The sequence below is a fragment of the Oncorhynchus nerka genome, linkage group LG2, assembly GCF_034236695.1.
Source record: "Oncorhynchus nerka isolate Pitt River linkage group LG2, Oner_Uvic_2.0, whole genome shotgun sequence".
NCBI lineage: Eukaryota > Metazoa > Chordata > Actinopteri > Salmoniformes > Salmonidae > Oncorhynchus > Oncorhynchus nerka.
In genome coordinates, this window is record NC_088397.1 from 61923128 (window position 1) to 61945450 (window position 22323).

The window sequence follows — 22323 nt, forward strand, 5'->3', positions numbered from 1 at the left end:
ACTCAGAATGACTTATTAGAAAAAATGACTTATTAGAGCCTTTGAATTTATTTTTAGAATACATTTTTAGAAACAGGAGTTTGGCCAGTCTTTGTCTTCAGGCTAATGTGATGGTGTCTGGAGAGCAGGTCAGCAGTGGAGAATATCCTCTCTACACTTGCAGAGCCACTGGGGATGCTAAACACCCTTTTGGCCACTCTTGCCAGGCTGGGCAGAGACTACAAGTTGTTTATATATATATACACAGTGGGGAGAACAAGTATTTGATACACTGCCGATTTTGCAGGTTTTCCTACTTACAAAGCATGTAAGTCTGTAATTTGTATCATGGGTACACTTCAACTGTGAGAGACGGAATCTAAAACAAAAATCCAGAAAATCACATTGTATGATTTGTAAGTAATTAATTTGCATTTTATTGCATGACATAAGTATTTGATACATCAGAAAAGCAGAACTTAATATTTGGTACAGAAACCTTTGTTTGCAATTACAGAGATCATACATTTCCTGTAGTTCTTGACCAGGTATGCACATACTGCAGCAGGGATTTTGGCCCACTCCTCCATACAGACCTTCTCCAGATCCTTCAGGTTTCAGGGCTGTCGCTGGCCAATATGGACTTTCAGCTCCCTCCAAAGATGTTCTATTGGGTTCAGGTCTGGAGACTGGCTAGGCCACTCCAGGACCTTGAGATGCTTCTTACGGAGCCACTCCTTAGTTGCCCTTGCTGTGTGTTTCGGGTCGTTGTCATGCTGGAAGACCCAGCCACGACCCATCTTCAGGGAAGGAGGTTGTTGGCCAAGATCTCAAGATACATGGCCCCATCCATCCTCCCCTCAATACGGTGCAGTCGCCCTGTCCCCTTTGCAGAAAAGCATCCCCAAAGAATGATGTTTCCACCTCCATGCTTCACTGTTGGGATGTGTTCTTGGGGTTGTACTCATCCTTCTTCTTCCTCCAAACACAGCGAGTGGAGTTTAGACCAAAAATCTCTATTTTTGTCTTATCAGACCACATGACCTTCTCCCATTCCTCCTCTGGATCATCCAGATGGTGATTGGCAAACTTCAGACGGGCCTGGACATGCGCTGGCTTGAGCAGGGGTCCTTGCGTGCGCTGCAGGATTTTAATCCATGACGGCGTAGTGTGTTACTAATGGTTTTCTTTGAGACTGTGGTCCCAGCTCCCTTCAGGTCATTGACCAGGTCCTGCCGTGTAGTTCTGGGCTGATCCCTCACCTTCCTCATGATCATTGATGCCCCACGAGGTGAGATCTTGCATGGAGCCCCAGACCGAGGGTGATTGACCGTCATCTTGAACTTCTTCCATTTTCTAATAATTGCACCAACAGTTGTTGCCTCCTCACCAAGCTGCTTGCCTATTGTCCTGTAGCCCATCTCAGCCTTGTGCAGGTCTACAATTGTATCCCTGATGTCCTTACACAGCTCTCTGGTCTTGGCCAATGAGGAGAGGTTGGAGTCTGTTTGATTGAGTGTGTGGACAGGTGTCTTTTATACAGGTAACAAGTTCAAACAGGTGCAGTTAATACAGGTAATGAGTGGAGAACAGGAGGGTCTTAAAGAAAAACGAACAGGTTTGTGAGAGCCGGAATTCTTACTGGTTGGTAGGTGATCAAATACTTATGTCATGCAATACAATGCAAATTATTTACTTAAAAATCATACAATGTGATTTTCTGGATTTTTTTAAATTTTAGATTCCGTCTCTCACAGTTGAAGTGTACCTATGATAACAATTACAGACCTCTACATGCTTTGTAAGTAGGAAAACCTGCAAAATCGGCAGTGTATCAAATACTTGTTCTCCCCCCTGTATATATATATATATACACTCTGTAGGTAGGCCTAAATTATCCTATTTACACTGTAGTATATTTTGACAATAGAATAAATGTTTGACTCATCAATACCACATAGGCCGTTTTCAAAGGGATTAGTTGCTTTTTAGGGTCAGTCGCTCTTTAAATATCCTGACCAGCGAAAACTGAAATTGGCGCATGTCTTTAAGAATACACCTCAGAGATTGTGATATAGTGTGAGCCCTTCCACCTCAGAGATTGTGATATAGTGTGAACCCTTCCACCTCAGAGATTGTGATATAGTGTGAACCCTTCCACCTCAGAGATTGTGATATAGTGTGAACCCTTCCACCTCAGAGATTGTGATATAGTGTGAGCCCTTCCTCCTCAGAGATTGTGATATAGTGTGAGCCCTTCCACCTCAGAGATTGTGATATAGTGTGAGCCCTTCCACCTCAGAGATTGTGATATAGTGTGAGCCCTTCCACCTCAGAGATTGTGATATTGTCACGGCAGATTTCCTCCTCTTCCTCTGAAGAGGTGAAACAAGGATCGGACCAACATGCAGCGTGGTAGGTGTCCATGGTTTTTAATAAGAAAAACTAAACATGAACACAAATACAAAATAATAACGTGAACTGGCAACAAAACAGTCCCGTGTGGCACAAACACTGACACAGGAAACAATCACCCACAAAATACCCAAAGAACATGGCTGCCTAAATATGGTTCCCAATCAGAGACAACGATAAACACCTGCCTCTGATTGAGAACCAATCTAGGCAACCATAGACTTACATAAACACCTAGAATGAACAAAACCCCATAAATCTACAAAAACACCTAGACAGTACAAACACCCTAGATGAGACAAAAACCATACATCACCCATGTCACACCCTGGCCTAACCAAAATAATAAAGAAAACAAAGATAACTAAGGCCAGGGCATGACAGATATAGTGTGAGCCCTTCCACCTCAGAGACTGTGATATAGTGTGAACCCTTCCACGTCAGAGATTGTGATATAGTGTAAGCCCTTCCACCTCAGAGACTGTGATATAGTCTGAACCCTTCCACGTCAGAGATTGTGATATAGTGTAAGCCCTTCCACCTCAGAGATTGTGATATAGTGTGAACCCTTCCACCTCAGAGATTGTGATATAGTGTGAACCCTTCCACCTCAGAGATTGTGATATAGTGTAAGCCCTTCCTCCTCAGAGATTGTGATATAGTGTAAGCCCTTCCACCTCAGAGATTGTGATATAGTGTGAACCCTTCCACCTCAGAGATTGTGATATAGTGTGAACCCTTCCACCTCAGAGATTGTGATATAATGTGAGCCCTTCCACCTCAGAGATTGTGATATAGTGTGAACCCTTCCACCTCAGAGATTGTGATATAGTGTGAACCCTTCCACCTCAGAGATTGTGATATAGTGTGAACCCTTCCACCTCAGAGATTGTGATATAGTGTGAGCCCTTCCACCTCAGAGATTGTGATATAGTGTGAACCCTTCCACCTCAGCGCAAGCGAACTCATATAAGACAGATAAATGACCAATCCTGATGCTAGGGTTTGAAAATAGAAGAGCGCTGGCATTAACAGGTCGAAATTGCAAACAAGCGTGCATTTGACAGTTGTGCAGGCTTAACACCAGCCGAAAATAGAGCCCTAAGTATCACTCAGCCATAGATAGAGAGAGTGTGTGTGCTTTTGTGTGTCCTTGTTTGAGAAAAAGTGCTGATTGTGGAGCAGTCTTTAAAAAGAGAACAATGTGTAAGTCCCTCCAGAGGCTGGGCTTTATTGTGATTGACAGTTCCAGCACACTTTCCTCTAATGTGATTGGTCCAGGAAGTGTAGCGTTAATTATCTTTCCACCAATCCCAGGAGGACTGAGACACTAAACACATGCACAGACAAACACAGGGGTTTACAAGTCAATTACACCACGACAAGATGAGCCAATTCTCCTATCCTATCTATAATAGTGACTGGAGGCACACGCACACCATGGTGTGTTCGGATGTTGTAAAGGGGGTTGTGTCACTTGCGTGTCTCAGTGTATGACGTAGGCTAAAACTGTAAAACCTAACACTCACAGTTACACACACTTCTAGTACAAGAGAGTATTTATTCTATGTATGCAGTACGCACATACCCATCCTTACTGAAGGTCATTCTCTCTGAACTGTAAAGACAGTAACTGGATGTGTTTGACTGACTGTTCTAAAATGACTCATCTGGCTCTGAAATATAGTGAATGTGTACTTGTGTGTTGATATTGTGTGTGTGTGTGTGTGTGTGTGTTTTGTTGTCTGTTCGATGTGGAATCTAGAATTGATTTCCTTAGAGAGTTTGAGTCTGTCAGACTGTAGTACAACATCCTACATACACACACAGAGAACGAGAAACACACACACCAACATACACTTTTCAGTCCAGCATATTGCTTTCATCCCTTAATCCCAAACTGCTTAAGGAAGCCAAGGAGAGAAATCCCTTTACAATGTCTGAGCTCAGCATTGCTTGGCAACGGCTCACCGTCTAACTCAGAAATACCAACACATCTCACACATCGGATTGTGGTTTGTGGCAGACAAAATGGCCTGTTCTGGACTTCCAGAAGATTTCCCAGCTTCAAAATGTAGCCTTTGAGTGTGTATTAGAGAGATGGAGACACAGAGAGAGATAGCAGCAGTATTTGTCCTCTATGCTCCAGTTCACTCAGGGGTAACCATGGTCCATGGAACCACAACAAGCACTAAAGCCGTCTGGATCTTTTATTAACTAGTCTGGAGGGCACCATGACATCATTCAACACACTCACAATTACAGCTCAAATACAAAGCCATGATTTTGGTTGATTATTCCGTGTGAAGGATGATAGATAAAGAGAGGAGGGTTGGGGGGAGAATGAACAACACTCATCTCTGATCAAGGATGCGTGTTTTCAATCCCCTTTTGTTTATTCTCAAGCGTTTATGAATCCATGCTTCTCCCAATTGCTTTTTCCTGACGTGCACGAGAAGCTGATAGGGACAGAGGGGGGAGAGGAGAGAGCAGCTAAAAGGATGAGGTAGAGGGGGGGTGATGAGGCTTTTGCTCTGATTGAAATAGACAGTGAGAGACAGTGAGATGGAACATCTGTTGGTAGGTTTCCACTGGCCTCCAGTGAAAAACACTGGTAAAATGAAGGCACTGACCCTTTCTACCCTTCCTCTCACTTCTTCTTTTCCTCCCTCTCTCCCTCCTCTTTTCTTCTCTGCTAATCTGAAAACCATACTCTGTGTGTGTTTGTGGGGTGTTTGTGTTCATGTCAAATCTAAACTCAGTGACTCAGGACAGAACAGAATAGTCATTATAGAGACAGGAGCACAGACACTTGTCTTGGTCACATTTTGTGTGTGTGTGTCTTTGTGTGTGTGTGTGTGTGTGTGTGTGTGTGTGTGTGTGTGTGTGGCCTAGCCCACGTAGGCTGAGAGGAGCAGCTGTTTTGATTAGTTTTAGTACTGAGGGCTTCTCCAAACTCATAACACCACGCAAGACTGCAGTCTCACTGCTACAGGGCCCACCCAGTCTAGAGACCCACCACACTGCATGTTTCTCTCTCCGTATGTGTGTGTGTGTGTCCATGGGTCTACCGATGTGTGTGTGTGTGCGTGTCTTTATCAATGTGTGTGTGTCTGCGTGTCAGAGTATTAAAAGCTGCAGGGTATTGGAGTTGGATCAGAGCCAGAGAATCAGGGATCTGCCAACAGAGTGCCAAGAGACATGCAGTAATACACACACACACACACACACCTTCTCTCTCAGCCCTATCCCCTAAGTAACAAGCATCAACATTAGAGAACAGAGAGGTGGGTTTTAACAGGCTACTGTATGTGTCACTGCTCCTGTATTATGCCATGTAATGACATTATGTCCCCCTGTATGTATAGTAAGTATTCATCTGTTCATCTCACAACTGGGACACTTTGTCAGGTGCTGACTGACACTGTGCTGTTTAGAGGAGAGGTTCCTGGTGATTGGACATAAATACCCCAGGTAAAGTGGTGATAGAATACACAGTATCTCTCTGGTGTGGTGCAGGTGGAATGGTGGGGCCTGTGGTGCAGGTGAATGGTGTTTGGCCTGTGGTGCAGGTGAAAATGGCAGGGCCCTTGGTGCAGGTTAAATGGTGGGGCCTGTGGTGCAGGTGAAATGGTTGAGCCCATGGTGCAGGTGAAATGGGGGGGCCTGTGGTGCAGGTGAAATGGTGGGGCCTGTGGTGCAGGTGAAATGGTGGGGCCTGTGGTGCAGGTAAAATGGTGGGGCCTGTGGTACAGGTGATATGGTGGGGCCCGTGGTGCAGGTGAAATGGTGCGGCCTGTGGTGCAGGTGAAATGGTGGGGCCTGTGGTGCAGGTAAAATGGTGGGGCCTGTGGTGCAGGTAAAATGGTGGGGCCTGTGGTACAGGTGATATGGTGGTGCAGGTGAAATGGTGTGGGATAAACATGTGATGTGAATGTGGAAGGTTCTACAAGCGCTGTCTGTGAACTACTGATGCTCCGCAAATTCTTTAGAAAATGTGAACTCATCAATCTTATCTTCTGTTTTTTCCCAGGAGTTTGCCACTCTGACCAAGGAGCTGAACGTGTGTCGGGAACAGCTGCTGGAGAAAGAAGAGGAGATATCTGAACTGAAGGCTGAGAGGAACAACACCAGGGTAAGAGTGAGTGTGTGCGTTACTGAGTGTATAATATGTGTATAACATGTGTGATGTCTCTGCTCTAGCTTCTCTTGGAACACCTGGAGTGTCTGGTGTCTCGTCACGAGCGCAGTCTGAGGATGACCGTGGTGAAGAGACAAGCTCCTCCTCCCTCTGGGGTCTCCAGCGAGGTGGAGGTCCTCAAGGCCCTCAAGTCCCTGTTCGAACACCACAAAGCCCTGGATGAGAAGGTATATATGTACCTTTATCTCACTGAAAACTGGGCTTTTATTCCAACCCAAACTAACACTGGTTGTGTCTTACAGGTGCGTGAGAGGCTTCGGGTGGCTCTTGAGAGAGTGACTACACTAGAGGGACAGTTATCAGCCACAACTCAGGAGGTGTGTGTGTGTTTGTGTGTGTGTCCTCACCTGCCATCTGCTGATGCCCTCAGTCTGCTAGCTTTTATGAAGACCAACACGCAACCAAGGGACTGTCTTTTCTGTTCTCTCTCTCTCTCTTCTCTCTCTCCTCTCTCTTCTCTCTCTCTCTCTCAAGCACACACACAGAACCAAGGCACACTCTCTTTCTGTTAAAATGTCTTACTTGTTCATTCAATAATTTGTTCCCTCTATCTTTCTCTCTCTCCCTTTCTCCTGTCCTCATCTGTTCAACAAGAATCCATTACAAAGGCAAATTAAACTAAACATTCAGTACAAGCTGTGCTGTGCACAGGAAAACCCAAATGGGATCCAAAGTAACAACTTGTTAGGTTTATTTGTTGGTCCTGTACTGTGTGTTGCACCTTTCACCCACTGTCTCCCCAACTCACTGGAGCATAGAATAGAATAGAACAGAACAGAATAGAACAGAACAGAATAGAATACAACAGAATACAACAGAACAGAATACAACAGAACAGTTGTATAGAATAGAAATGCAGTTTTCACAAACTGTTTGAGATAAGAATTTTAATGGCCACAATATCGCCAGGAAAACACATTGTATTTTCTTTCTCAGATGATTCTAGAAGCAGTACTAAAAGAGTACGGAAGTTTAGAGCAACGTTTAGAGAAACGTTCATTGCCCATTCCACAGAGTTCCCTGAATATTCCTGAAGTGTGTACCTGGTGCTGTGATGTTCCTGTGTGGAGCGATGGGATGAGGAGTCTAGGGCCTGCAGCAGCCAGGAACATCTGTCTCAACTGGGGACAGTCACAGCCTGTTAGAACTCTGGAACTGGGATCAGCACTTCCATTGGTGCTGCTGTAGGAAGCTGTAGAATAGATACACATAGAGATATGGAAGGACAGGTAGATACTCCCACACATTCTGAGGGACCAGAGGGCCTCACCAGGACAACAATATCACATCTAATCATCTCAGCTCAGAGGTGTGTGTGTGTGTGTGTGTGTGTGTGTGTGTGTGTGTGTGTGTGTGTGTGTGTGTGTGTGTGTGTGTGTGTGTGTGTACTTGTTTTCCTACCTTGTCAGGACCCCAATGTCTTAACAATTCACCCAAATGTCCTGACAAGGTAGGAAAACAATAAAAAAAAATTGGGAAAAGTCAGAACTGTTCAAATTCTATTTTGTGTGTGTTTGTGCGTGTGTGTGTGTGTCTCTGTGTGTGAGTCCCTGAAGAGCAACGTGATGCAGCTTTGGATCTCCTCCTTCATTCTGGCCTAAAGACAAAACACCTACCAGCACTCAAACACAATCTAGTGTAGACAAACCTGCATCCAGAATCAGTTAGATGCCTGCTACTCCGCCTTTGATCTAGAGGTGACCCTTTGTCCTCTGTGTGTGTGTGTGTGTGTGTGTGTGTGTGTGTGTGTGTGTGTGTGTGTGTGTGTGTGTGTGTGTGTGTGTGTGTGTGTGTGTGTGTGTGTGTGTGTGTGCAGCTGATCATTGTGAGGCAGAGGAAGGAGGGAGAATCTTTGGACAGGAATGATGCTACCAAACCCACCTGGAAGGTCTGTTTGTCTGTCTCCCTCCTCTCTCTGTTTGTTTGTCTGTCTCTCTCCTCTCTCTGCCTGTTTGTCTGTCTCTCTCCTCTCTGTCTGTTTGTCTGTCTCCCTCCTCTCTCTGTCTGTAGGTCTGTCTCCCTCCTCTCTCTGTCTGTTTGTCTGTCTCTCTCCTCTCTGTCTGTCTGTCTCCCTCCTCTCTCTGTCTGTTTGTCTGTCTCTCTCCTCTCTCTGTCTGTTTGTCTGTCTCCCTCCTCTCTCTGTTTGTTTGTCTGTCTCCCTCCTCTCTCTGTCTGTTTGTCTGTCTCTCTCCTCTCTCTGTCTGTTTGTCTGTCTCCCTCCTCTCTCTGTTTGTTTGTCTGTCTCCCTCCTCTCTCTGTTTGTTTGTCTGTCTCCCTCCTCTCTCTGTTTGTTTGTCTGTCTCCCTCCTCTCTCTGTTTGTTTGTCTGTCTCCCTCCTCTCTCTGTCTGTAGGTCTGTCTCCCTCCTCTCTCTGTCTGTTTGTCTGTCTCTCTCTTCTCTGTCTGTCTGTCTCCCTCCTCTCTCTGTCTGTTTGTCTGTCTCCCTCCTCTCTCTGTCTGTTTGTCTGTCTCCCTCCTCTCTCTGTTTGTTTGTCTGTCTCCCTCCTCTCTCTGTTTGTTTGTCTGTCTCCCTCCTCTCTCTGTTTGTTTGTCTGTCTCCCTCCTCTCTCTGCCTGTTTGTCTGTCTCTCTCCTCTCTCTGTCTGTTTGTCTCTCTCCTCTCTCTGTCTGTTTGTCTGTCTCCCTCCTCTCTCTGTCTGAAGGTCTGTCTCCCTCCTCTCTCTGTCTGTAGGTCTGTCTCCCTCCTCTCTCTGTCTGTAGGTCTGTCTCCCTCCTCTCTCTGTCTGTTTGTCTGTCTCTCTCCTCTCTCTGTTTGTTTGTCTGTCTCCCTCCTCTCTCTGTTTGTTTGTCTGTCTCCCTCCTCTCTCTGTTTGTTTGTTTGTCTGTCTCTCTCCTCTCTCTGTCTGTCTGTTTGTCTGTCTCCCTCCTCTCTCTGTCTGTAGGTCTGTCTCCCTCCTCTCTCTGTCTGTTTGTCTGTCTCTCTCCTCTCTGTTTGTCTGTCTCCCTCCTCTCTCTGTCTGTTTGTCTGTCTCCCTCCTCTCTCTGTCTGTTTGTCTGTCTCCCTCCTCTCTCTGTCTGTCTATCTGTCTCCCTCCTCTCTCTGTCTGTAGGTCTGTCTCCCTCCTCTCTGTCTGTAGGTCTGTCTCCCTCCTCTCTCTGTCTGTTTGTCTGTCTCTCTCCTTCCTCTGTCTGTTTGTCTGTCTCCCTCCTCTCTCTGTCTGTTTGTCTGTCACTCTCCTTCCTCTGTCTGTTTGTCTGTCTCCCTCCTCTCTCTGTCTGTCTATCTGTCTCCCTCCTCTCTCTTTCTCTGTCTGTTTGTCTGTCTCTCTCTCTCTCTGTCTGTTTGTCTGTCTCCCTCCTCTCTCTGTCTGTTTGTCTGTCTCCCTTCTCTCTCTGTCTGTTTGTCTGTCTCCCTCTCTCTCTGTCTGTTTGTCTGTCTGTCTCCTGTTTGTCTCTGTCTCTCTCTCCTCTTTCTCTGTCTGTTTGTCTGTCTCTCTCCTCTCTCTGTCTGTTTGTCTGTCTCCCTCCTCTCTCTGTCTGTAGGTCTGTCTCCCTCCTCTCGAGCTCTGTTTGTCTGTCTCTCTCCTCTCTCTGTCTGTAGGTCTGTCTCCCTCCTCTCTCTGTCTGTAGGTCTGTCTCCCTCCTCTCTCTTTCTCTGTCTGTTTGTCTGTCTCTCTCCTCTCTCTGTCTGTTTGTCTGTCTCCCTCCTCTCTCTGTTTGTCTGTCTCCCTCCTTCCTCTGTCTGTCTAGGTCTGTCTCCCTCCTTCCTCTGTCTGTCTGTCTGTCTCCCTCCTCTCTCTGTCTGTCTGTCTCCCTCCTCTCTCTTTCTCTGTCTATTGATATGTCTATCTGTCTTTCTCTCTGTCTCGCTCTCTCTCTCTCTCTCACACACACACACACACACACACACACACACACACACACACACACACACACACACACACATTGCTGATGAGTTAGGCTAAATGCAGAATCTACTCTGTGGTTTAAAGCTCTTTTGCCATTGTGATGATTGCAATGCAGTTGAGCCCTGCTGTATTACCAAAGAGCCCCGTCTTCCCTCCCTCTCCTAGTATTATTCTCTGAAATGAGCACGTGTTATGTAACAATGTCTGTTTCTGTCCATGGGGAATAATGAAGCTTTATGTAATTAAACATGGAGGACAGTTTGTGCCTGGTCAGAAATCCCACAAGAGGGTCAGATGACCTAATACTCTGGACAGAGGATTTATTGAGCATTAGAAACATGGTTGGAAGTTTACCTGGGATGTATGGGTTCTGTTATAATGCTTTATAATCATAATAAGAGAGAGAGAGAGAGATTTGTCCACGTTCCCCTACTTCACAGGGTCACACTGCCCCAGAGAGAGAGAGAGACTTGTCCAGATTCCCCTACTTCACAACGCCACACTGCCCCAGAGAGAGAGAGAGATTTGTCCAGATTCCCCTACTTCACAACGATCCCCACACTGCCTGAGAGAGAGAGAGAGAGAGATTTGTCCACGTTCCCCTACTTCACAGGTCACACTGCCCCAGAGAGAGAGAGAGATTTGTCCAGATTCCCCTACTTCACAGCGCCACACTGCCCCAGAGAGAGAGATTTGTCCAGATTCCCCTACTCACAGCGATTCCCCTACTTCACACTGCCCCAGAGAGAGAGAGAGATTTGTCCAGATTCCCCTACTTCACAGCGCCACACTGCCCCAGAGAGAGAGAGAGATTTGTCCACGTTCCCCTACTTCACAGGGTCACACTGCCCCAGAGAGAGAGAGAGATTTGTCCACGTTCCCCTACTTCACAGGGTCACACTGCCCCAGAGAGAGAGAGATTTGTCAGATTCCCTTACTTCACAACGCCACACTGCCCCAGAGAGAGAGAGAGATTTGTCCACGTTCCCCTACTTCACAGGGTCACACTGCCCCAGAGAGAGAGAGAGATTTGTCCAGATTCCCCTACTTCACAACGCCACACTGCCCCAGAGAGAGAGAGAGATTTGTCCAGATTCCCCTACTTCACAGGGTCACACTGCCCCAGAGAGAGAGAGAGATTTGTCCACGTTCCCCTACTTCACAGCGCCACACTGCCCCAGAGAGAGAGAGAGATTTGTCCAGATTCCCCTACTTCACAACGCCACACTGCCCCAGAGAGAGAGAGAGATTTGTCCTGATCCCCTACTTCACAGCGCCACACTGCCCCAGAGAGAGAGAGAGAGAGAGAGATTTGTCCACGTTCCCCTACTTCACAGCGCCACACTGCCCCAGAGAGAGAGAGAGATTTGTTCAGATTCCCCTACTTCACAGCGCCACACTGCCCCAGAGAGAGAGAGAGAGATTTGTCCAGATTCCCCTACTTCATACTGCCCCAGAGAGAGAGAGAGATTTGTCAGATTCCCCTACTTCACAGCGTCACACTGCCCCAGAGAGAGAGAGAGAGATTTGTCCAGATTCCCCTACTTCACAGCGCCACACTGCCCCAGAGAGAGAGAGAGATTTGTCCAGGTTCCCCTACTTCACAGCGCCACACTGCCCCAGAGAGAGAGAGAGATTTGTCCAGGTTCCCCTACTTCACAGCGCCACACTGCCCCAGAGAGAGAGAGAGAGAGATTTGTCCAGATTCCCCTACTTCACAGCGCCACACTGCCCCAGAGAGAGAGAGAGATTTGTCCAGATTCCCCTACTTCACAGCGCCACACTGCCCCAGAGAGAGAGAGATTTGTCCAGATTCCCCTAGAGCCACACTGCCCCAGAGAGAGAGATTTGTCCAGATTCCCCTACTTCACAGAGCCACACTGCCCCAGAGAGAGAGAGATTTGTCCAGATTCCCCTACTTCACAGCGCCACACTGCCCCAGAGAGAGAGAGATTTGTCCAGATTCCCCTACTTCACAGCGCCACACTGCCCCAGAGAGAGAGAGATTTGTCCAGATTCCCCTACTTCCCAGCGCCACACTGCCCCAGAGAGAGAGATTTGATTTGTCCAGATTCCCCTACTTCACAGCACCACACTGCCCCAGAGAGAGAGAGAGATTTGTCCAGAGTCCCCTACTTCACAGCGCCACACTGCCCCAGAGAGAGAGAGAGAGAGAGAGATTTGTTCAGGTTCCCCTACTTCACAGCGCCACACTGCCCCAGAGAGAGAGAGAGATTTGTCCAGATTCCCCTACTTCACAGCGCCACACTGCCCCAGAGAGAGAGAGAGATTTGTCCAGATTTGTCCAGATTCCCCTACTTCACAGCGCCACACTGCCCCAGAGAGAGAGAGAGAGAGACAGAGAGAGAGAGATTTGTCCAGATTCCCCTACTTCACAGCGACACACTGCCCCAGAGAGAGAGAGAGAGAGAGAGAGAGATTTGTCCAGATTCCCCTACTTCACAGCGCCACACTGCCCCAGAGAGAGAGAGAGAGATTTGTCCAGATTCCCCTACTTCACAGCGCCACACTGCCCCAGAGAGAGAGAGAGATTTGTTCAGATTCCCCTACTTCACAGCGCCACACTGCCCCAGAGAGAGAGAGATTTGTCCAGATTCCCCTACTTCACAGCGCCACACTGCCCCAGAGAGAGAGAGAGATTTGTCCAGATTCCCCTACTTCACAGGGTCACACTGCCCCAGAGAGAGAGAGATTTGTTCAGATTCCCCTACTTCACAGCGCCACACTGCCCCAGAGAGAGAGAGAGATTTGTCCAGATTCCCCTACTTCACAGCGCCACACTGCCCCAGAGAGAGAGAGATTTGTCCAGATTCCCCTACTTCACAGCGCCACACTGCCCCAGAGAGAGAGAGAGATTTGTCCAGATTCCCCTACTTCACAGCGCCACACTGCCCCAGAGAGAGAGAGAGATTTGTTCAGATTCCCCTACTTCACAGCGCCACACTGCCCCAGAGAGAGAGAGAGATTTGTCCAGATTCCCCTACTTCACAGCGCCACACTGCCCCAGAGAGAGAGAGAGATTTGTCCAGATTCCCCTACTTCACAGCGCCACACTGCCCCTGCCCCAGATTTGTTCAGATTCCCCTACTTCACAGCGCCACACTGCCCCAGAGAGAGAGAGATTTGTCCAGATTCCCCTACTTCACAGTGTCACACTGCCCCAGAGAGAGAGAGAGATTTGTCCAGATTCCCCTACTTCACAACGCCACACTGCCCCAGAGAGAGAGAGAGATTTGTCCAGATTCCCCTACTTCACAGCGCCACACTGCCCCAGAGAGAGAGAGAGAGATTTGTCCAGATTCCCCTACTTCACAGCGCCACACTGCCCCAGAGAGAGAGAGAGATTTGTCCAGATTCCCCTACTTCACAGCGCCACACTGCCCCAGAGAGAGAGAGAGATTTGTCCAGATTCCCCTACTTCACAGTGTCACACTGCCCCAGAGACCTGTCAACTCACTGTAGTCTAACCCCCACCCAGCCACACACACTTCCCCTTACCACAGCCCTTACCTCCTTCCTAACCCTTAGATTAATACCTACCGACAGACTGGCAGCTCCTGGAATGATTTAAATAGACCTTGCCTAACACACCCTAGGACAGGGTGTCCCAAACTCCGTCTTGGGGCCCCCCCTGGGTGCACGCTTTGGTTTTTGCCTTAGTACTTCACAGCTGATTCAAATAATCAACTCATCATCAAGCTTTGATAATTGGAATCAGCTGTGTAGTGCTAGGGCAAAAACCAAAACGTGCACCCCTTGGGGTCAGAGAACCGAGTGTGGGAAATGCGGCCCTAGGAACTGTACAGGAAGGGGCAGAGACAGACAGATACTCTTATGTTCTCTAGCTATGATATGAATGAGAAAAATCAAATAATTGGAGTCTGAGTGGCAACATGTGGGTCTGTGCGTGCGTATGAAGAAAGATGAATAGGAGAGAGGGAGGGAGGTCCTGATAGTAGGGCTGCCCGCTGCCCTGCCTGTCTCAATGTGTCTCCCTGAAGGTTCATTAACACCACTTACTTAATTTTACTTTGGGGTGAGAGAGAAACGTCAAAACAACATCTCACCACACAAACACACACACACCACACAAACACATCAGACAAACACACAAACACACCACACAAATGGTGCCTTTCTGAGTCACTAAGACCTCAAACATTAGCAGAAGATACGCTCTTCAAGTGTAAACAGCATCATCATGACAACATGCAACCTCCCCTTACTCTAGCTATCTCTCTCTCTTTGAAAAAACAAGTGTGTGTGTGTGTGTGTGTGTGTGTGTGTGTGTGTGTGTGTGTGTGTGTGTGTGTGTGTGTGTGTGTGTGTGTGTGTGTGTGTGTGTGTGTGTGTGTGTGTGTGTGTGTGTGTGTGACCCTTCAGAGGCTACCTAACGGTTCCATAGACGCCCATGACGATGGCAGCAGGTCAGTGGAGCTGCAGGAGCTTCTGGATCGGACCAATCATGAGCTGGCTCAGAGCCGTGAGCGTTCAGGCACGCTCAGTACACGAGTGGCAGAGCTGGAGGCGGAGCTAGCCAACACTCGCCGAGACCTGAGTCGCAGCGAGGAGCTGTCAGTCAAACAACAGAGGGAACAGAGAGAGGTGAGCGTAATTGAGGAGAGAGGAGAAGAGAAGGGGGAATCGATATGTCTCATTCATAAACATAAACACTGTTGATTGTATAGAACTCGCCAGTGTCCACATGAATAGGCAAATCAAACTTCACATGTGCCGAATACAACAAGTGTAGACCTTCCTGGGAAATGCTTACTTACAAGAGTATATTTATCAAATAAACTAAAGTAAAAATAATAAAAAGTAAGACAATAAAATAACAGTAATGGGGCTATATACAGGGGGCACCGGTACCGAGTCTGTGTGGAGGCTATATACAGGGGGCACCGGTACCGAGTCAGTGTGGAGGCTATATACAGGGAGCACCGGTACAGAGTCAGTGTGGAGGCTATATACAGGGGGTACCGTTACAGAGTCAATGTGGAGGCTATATACAGGGAGCACCGGTACAGAGTCAGTGTGGAGGCTATATACAGGGGGCACCAGTACTGAGTCAGTGTGGAGGCTATATACAGAGGGCACCAGTACTGAGTCAGTGTGGAGGCTATATACAGGGGGCACCGGTACCGAGTCAGTGTGGAGGCTATATACAGGGAGCACCGGTACAGAGTCAGTGTGGAGGCTATATACAGGGGGCACCAGTACTGAGTCAGTGTGGAGGCTATATACAGGGAGCACCGGTACAGAGTCAGTGTGGAGGCTATATACAGGGGGCACCGGTACTGAGTCAGTGTGGAGGCTATATACAGGGGGTACCGGTACTGAGTCAGTGTGGAGGCTATATACAGCGGGTAACAGTACCGAGTCAGTGTGGAGGCTATATACAGGGGGCACCAGTACTGAGTCAGTGTGGAGGCTATATACAGGGGGCACCAGTACTGAGTCAGTGTGGAGGCTATATACAGGGGGTACCAGTACTGAGTCAGTGTGGAGGCTATATACAGGGGTACCTGTACCGAGTCAGTGTGGAGGCTATATACAGGGGGTACCAGTACCGAGTCAGTGTGGAGGCTATATACAGGGGGTACCGTTACTGAGTCAGTGTGGAGGCTATATACAGGGGGCACCGGTACTGAGTCAGTGTGGAGGCTATATACAGGGGGCACCGGTACTGAGTCAGTGTGGAGGCTATATACAGCGGGTACCAGTACCGAGTCAGTGTGGAGGCTATATACAGGGGGTACCAGTACCGAGTCAGTGTGGAGGCTATATACAGGGGGTACCGGTACTGAGTCAGTGTGGAGGCTATATACAGGGGGCACCTGTACTGAGTCAGTGTGGAGGCTATATACAGGGGGCACCAGTACTGAGTCAGTGTGGAGGCTATATACAGGGGGCACCGGTACTGAGTCAGTGTGGAGGCTATATACAGGGGGTACCAGTACCGAGTCAGTGTGGAGGCTATATACAGGGGGTACCTGTACCGAGTCAGTGTGGAGGCTATATACAGGGGGTACCAGTACCGAGTCAGTGTGGAGGCTATATACAGGGGGTACCGTTACTGAGTCAGTGTGGAGGCTATATACAGGGGGCACCGTTACTGAGTCAGTGTGGAGGCTATATACAGGGGGCACCGGTACTGAGTCAGTGTGGAGGCTATATACAGGGGGCACCGGTACTGAGTCAGTGTGGAGGCTATATACAGGGGGTACCTGTACCGAGTCAGTGTGGAGGCTATATACAGGGGGTACCGGTACCGAGTCAGTGTGGAGGCTATATACAGCGGGTACCAGTACCGAGTCAGTGTGGAGGCTATATACAGGGGGTACCAGTACTGAGTCAGAGTGGAGGCTATATACAGGGGGTACCAGTACCGAGTCAGTGTGGAGGCTATATACAGGGGGCACCGGTACTGAGTCAGTGTGGAGGCTATATACAGGGGGTACCAGTACCGAGTCAGTGTGGAGGCTATATACAGGGGGTACCGGTACTGAGTTAGTGTGGAGGCTATATACAGGGGGCACCGGTACCGAGTCAGTGTGGAGGCTATATACAGGGGGTACCAGTACCGAGTCAGTGTGGAGGCTATATACAGGGGGCACCGGTACTGAGTCAGTGTGGAGGCTATATACAGGGGGTACCGGTACTGAGTCAGTGTGGAGGCTATATACAGGGGGTACCGTTACTGAGTCAGAGTGGAGGCTATATACAGGGGGTACCAGTACCGAGTCAGTGTGGAGGCTATATACAGGGGGCACCGGTACTGAGTCAGTGTGGAGGCTATATACAGGGGGTACCAGTACCGAGTCAGTGTGGAGGCTATATACAGGGGGTACCGGTACTGAGTTAGTGTGGAGGCTATATACAGGGGGCACCGGTACCGAGTCAGTGTGGAGGCTATATACAGGGGGTACCAGTACCGAGTCAGTGTGGAGGCTATATACAGGGGGCACCGGTACTGAGTCAGTGTGGAGGCTATATACAGGGGGCACCGGTACTGAGTCAGTGTGGAGGCTATATACAGGGGGTACCGTTACTGAGTCAGTGTGGAGGCTATATACAGGGGGCACCAGTACTGAGTCAGTGTGGAGGCTATATACAGGGGGTACCGTTACTGAGTCAGTGTGGAGGCTATATACAGGGGGTACCAGTACTGAGTCAGTGTGGAGGCTATATACAGGGGGTACCAGTACTGAGTCAGTGTGGAGGCTATATACAGGGGGCACCAGTACTGAATCAGTGTGGAGGCTATATACAGGGGGCACCGGTACTGAGTCAGTGTGGAGGCTATATACAGGGGGCACCGGTACTGAGTCAGTGTGGAGGCTATATACAGGGGGCACCGGTACTGAGTCAGTGTGGAGGCTATATACAGGGGGTACCAGTACTGAGTCAGTGTGGAGGCTATATACAGGGGGTACCAGTACTGAGTCAGTGTGGAGGCTATATACAGGGGGTACCAGTACTGAGTCAGTGTGGAGGCTATATACAGGGGCACCGGTACTGAGTCAGTGTGGAGGCTATATACAGGGGGTACCAGTACCGAGTCAGTGTGGAGGCTATATACAGGGGGTACCGGTACTGAGTCAGTGTGGAGGCTATATACAGGGGGTACCAGTACCGAGTCAGTGTGGAGGCTATATACAGGGGGTACCAGTACTGAGTCAGTGTGGAGGCTATATACAGGGGGTACCGGTACTGAGTCAGTGTGGAGGCTATATACAGGGGCACCGGTACTGAGTCAGTGTGGAGGCTATATACAGGGGGTACCAGTACTGAGTCAGTGTGGAGGCTATATACAGTGGGGGCACCAGTATTGAGTCAGTGTGGAGGCTATATACAGGGGGTACCAGTACTGAGTCAGTGTGGAGGCTATATACAGGGGGCACCAGTACTGAGTCAGTGTGGAGGCTATATACAGGGGGTACCAGTACTGAGTCAGTGTGGAGGCTATATACAGGGGGTACCGGTACTGAGTCAGTGTGGAGGCTATATACAGGGGGCACCAGTACTGAGTCAGTGTGGAGGCTATATACAGGGGGCACCGGTACCGAGTCAGTGTGGAGGCTATATACAGGGGGTACCAGTACTGAGTCAGTGTGGAGGCTATATACAGGGGGTACCGGTACTGAGTCAGTGTGGAGGCTATATACAGGGGGCACCGGTACTGAGTCAGTGTGGAGGCTATATACAGGGGGCACCGGTACTGAGTCAGTGTGGAGGCTATATACAGGGGGTACCAGTACTGAGTCAGTGTGGAGGCTATATACAGGGGGCACCGGTACTGAGTCAGTGTGGAGGCTATATACAGGGGGCACCGGTACTGAGTCAGTGTGGAGGCTATATACAGGGGGCACCAGTACTGAATCAGTGTGAAGGCTATATACAGGGGGCACCGGTACTGAGTCAGTGTGGAGGCTATATACAGGGGGCACCTGTACTGAGTCAGTGTGGAGGCTATATACAGGGGGTACCGTTACTGAGTCAGTGTGGAGGCTATATACAGGGGTACCAGTACTGAGTCAGTGTGGAGGCTATATACAGGGGGTACCAGTACTGAGTCAGTGTGGAGGCTATATACAGGGGGTACCAGTACCGAGTCAGTGTGGAGGCTATATACAGGGGGCACCGGTACTGAGTCAGTGTGGAGGCTATATACAGGGGGCACCGGTACTGAGTCAGTGTGGAGGCTATATACAGGGGGCACCAGGGGGTACTGAGTCAGTGTGGAGGCTATATACAGGGGGCACCGGTACTGAGTCAGTGTGGAGGCTATATACAGGGGGCACCGGTACTGAGTCAGTGTGGAGGCTATATACAGGGGGTACCAGTACTGAGTCAGTGTGGAGGCTATATACAGGGGCACCGGTACTGAGTCAGTGTGGAGGCTATATACAGGGGGCACCGGTACTGAGTCAGTGTGGAGGCTATATACAGGGGGCACCGGTACTGAGTCAGTGTGGAGGCTATATACAGGGGGCACCGGTACTGAGTCAGTGTGGAGGCTATATACAGGGGGTACCTGTACTGAGTCAGTGTGGAGGCTATATACAGGGGGCACCGGTACTGAGTCAGTGTGGAGGCTATATACAGGGGGCACCAGTACTGAGTCAGTGTGGAGGCTATATACAGGGGGTACCAGTACTGAGTCAGTGTGGAGGCTATATACAGGGGGTACCGGTACTGAGTCAGTGTGGAGGCTATATACAGGGGGCACCGGTACTGAGTCAGTGTGGAGGCTATATACAGGGGGTACCAGTACCGAGTCAGTGTGGAGGCTATATACAGGGGGCACCAGTACTGAGTCAGTGTGGAGGCTATATACAGGGGTACCGGTACTGAGTCAGTGTGGAGGCTATATACAGGGGGTACCAGTACTGAGTCAGTGTGGAGGCTATATACAGGGGGTACCAGTACTGAGTCAGTGTGGAGGCTATATACAGGGGTACCGGTACTGAGTCAGTGTGGAGGCTATATACAGGGGGCACCAGTACTGAGTCAGTGTGGAGGCTATATACAGGGGGCACCGGTACTGAGTCAGTGTGGAGGCTATATACAGGGGGTACCAGTACTGAGTCAGTGTGGAGGCTATATACAGGGGGCACCGGTACTGAGTCAGTGTGGAGGCTATATACAGGGGGTACCGGTACTGAGTCAGTGTGGAGGCTATATACAGGGGGCACCGGTACTGAGTCAGTGTGGAGGCTATATACAGGGGTACCAGTACTGAGTCAGTGTGGAGGCTATATACAGGGGGTACCAGTACTGAGTCAGTGTGGAGGCTATATACAGGGGGCAGTCAGTGTGGAGGTACTGAGTCAGTGTGGAGGCTATATACAGGGGCACCAGTACTGAGTCAGTGTGGAGGCTATATACAGGGGGCACCGGTACTGAGTCAGTGTGGAGGCTATATACAGGGGGCACCTGTACTGAGTCAGTGTGGAGGCTATATACAGGGGGTACCAGTACTGAGTCAGTGTGGAGGCTATATACAGGGGGTACCAGTACTGAGTCAGTGTGGAGGCTATATACAGGGGGTACCAGTACTGAGTCAGTGTGGAGGCTATATACAGGGGTACCAGTACTGAGTCAGTGTGGAGGCTATATACAGGGGCACCGGTACTGAGTCAGTGTGGAGGCTATATACAGGGGGCACCGGTACTGAGTCAGTGTGGAGGCTATATACAGGGGGCACCGGTACTGAGTCAGTGTGGAGGCTATATACAGGGGGCACCGGTACTGAGTCAGTGTGGAGGCTATATACAGGGGGCACCGGTACTGAGTCAGTGTGGAGGCTATATACAGGGGGTACCAGTACCGAGTCAGTGTGGAGGCTATATACAGGGGGTACCTGTACCGAGTCAGTGTGGAGGCTATATACAGGGGGTACCAGTACCGAGTCAGTGTGGAGGCTATATACAGGGGGTACCGTTACTGAGTCAGTGTGGAGGCTATATACAGGGGGCACCGGTACTGAGTCAGTGTGGAGGCTATATACAGGGGGCACCGGTACTGAGTCAGTGTGGAGGCTATATACAGGGGGCACCAGTACTGAGTCAGTGTGGAGGCTATATACAGGGGGCACCAGTACTGAGTCAGTGTGGAGGCTATATACAGGGGGCACCAGTACTGAGTCAGTGTGGAGGCTATATACAGGGGGCACCGGTACTGAGTCAGTGTGGAGGCTATATACAGGGGGTACCAGTACTGAGTCAGTGTGGAGGCTATATACAGGGGGTACCGGTACTGAGTCAGTGTGGAGGCTATATACAGCGGGTACCGGTACCGAGTCAGTGTGGAGGCTATATACAGGGGGCACCGGTACCGAGTCAGTGTGGAGGCTATATACAGGGGGTACCAGTACTGAGTCAGTGTGGAGGCTATATACAGGGGGTACCGGTACTGAGTCAGTGTGGAGGCTATATACAGGGGGCACCGGTACTGAGTCAGTGTGGAGGCTATATACAGGGGGCACCAGTACTGAATCAGTGTGAAGGCTATATACAGGGGGCACCGGTACTGAGTCAGTGTGGAGGCTATATACAGGGGGCACCTGTACTGAGTCAGTGTGGAGGCTATATACAGGGGGTACCGGTACTGAGTCAGTGTGGAGGCTATATACAGGGGGTACCAGTACCGAGTCAGTGTGGAGGCTATATACAAGGGGTACCTGTACCGAGTCAGTGTGGAGGCTATATACAGGGGGTACCGGTACCGAGTCAGTGTGGAGGCTATATACAGGGGGTACCGTTACTGAGTCAGTGTGGAGGCTATATACAGGGGGCACCGGTACTGAGTCAGTGTGGAGGCTATATACAGGTGGCACCGGTACTGAGTCAGTGTGGAGGCTATATACAGGGGGTACCAGTACCGAGTCAGTGTGGAGGCTATATACAGGGGGTACCAGTACTGAGTCAGTGTGGAGGCTATATACAGGGGGTACCGGTACCGAGTCAGTGTGGAGGCTATATACAGGGGGCACCGGTACTGAGTCAGTGTGGAGGCTATATACAGGGGGTACCAGTACCGAGTCAGTGTGGAGGCTATATACAGGGGGCACCAGTATTGACTCAGTGTGGAGGCTATATACAGGGGGTACCGTTACTGAGTCAGTGTGGAGGCTATATACAGGGGGTACCAGTACTGAGTCAGTGTGGAGGCTATATACAGGGGGCACCAGTACTGAGTCAGTGTGGAGGCTATATACAGGGGGCACCGGTACTGAGTCAGTGTGGAGGCTATATACAGGGGGTACCAGTACTGAGTCAGTGTGGAGGCTATATACAGGGGGCACCAGTACTGAGTCAGTGTGGAGGCTATAT

The 22323-nt window shown here is 49.5% G+C and overlaps 1 protein-coding gene across 10 annotated transcripts in view; it reads left to right on the top strand.

The window, feature by feature from the left end:
- The window catches only part of ppfia4 (PTPRF interacting protein alpha 4), a 130757-nt gene that overhangs the window by 77782 nt on the left and 30652 nt on the right, over window positions 1-22323 (top strand). For all 10 annotated transcript variants that reach the window (XM_065000813.1, XM_065000816.1, XM_065000857.1 and 7 more), the window contains exons 2-6: window positions 6428-6529; window positions 6598-6762; window positions 6838-6912; window positions 8412-8483; window positions 14867-15088. In XM_065000813.1, coding sequence (XP_064856885.1) covers window positions 6428-6529; window positions 6598-6762; window positions 6838-6912; window positions 8412-8483; window positions 14867-15088 — 636 coding nt within the window. The remainder of the gene's footprint in view (window positions 1-6427; window positions 6530-6597; window positions 6763-6837; window positions 6913-8411; window positions 8484-14866; window positions 15089-22323) is intronic.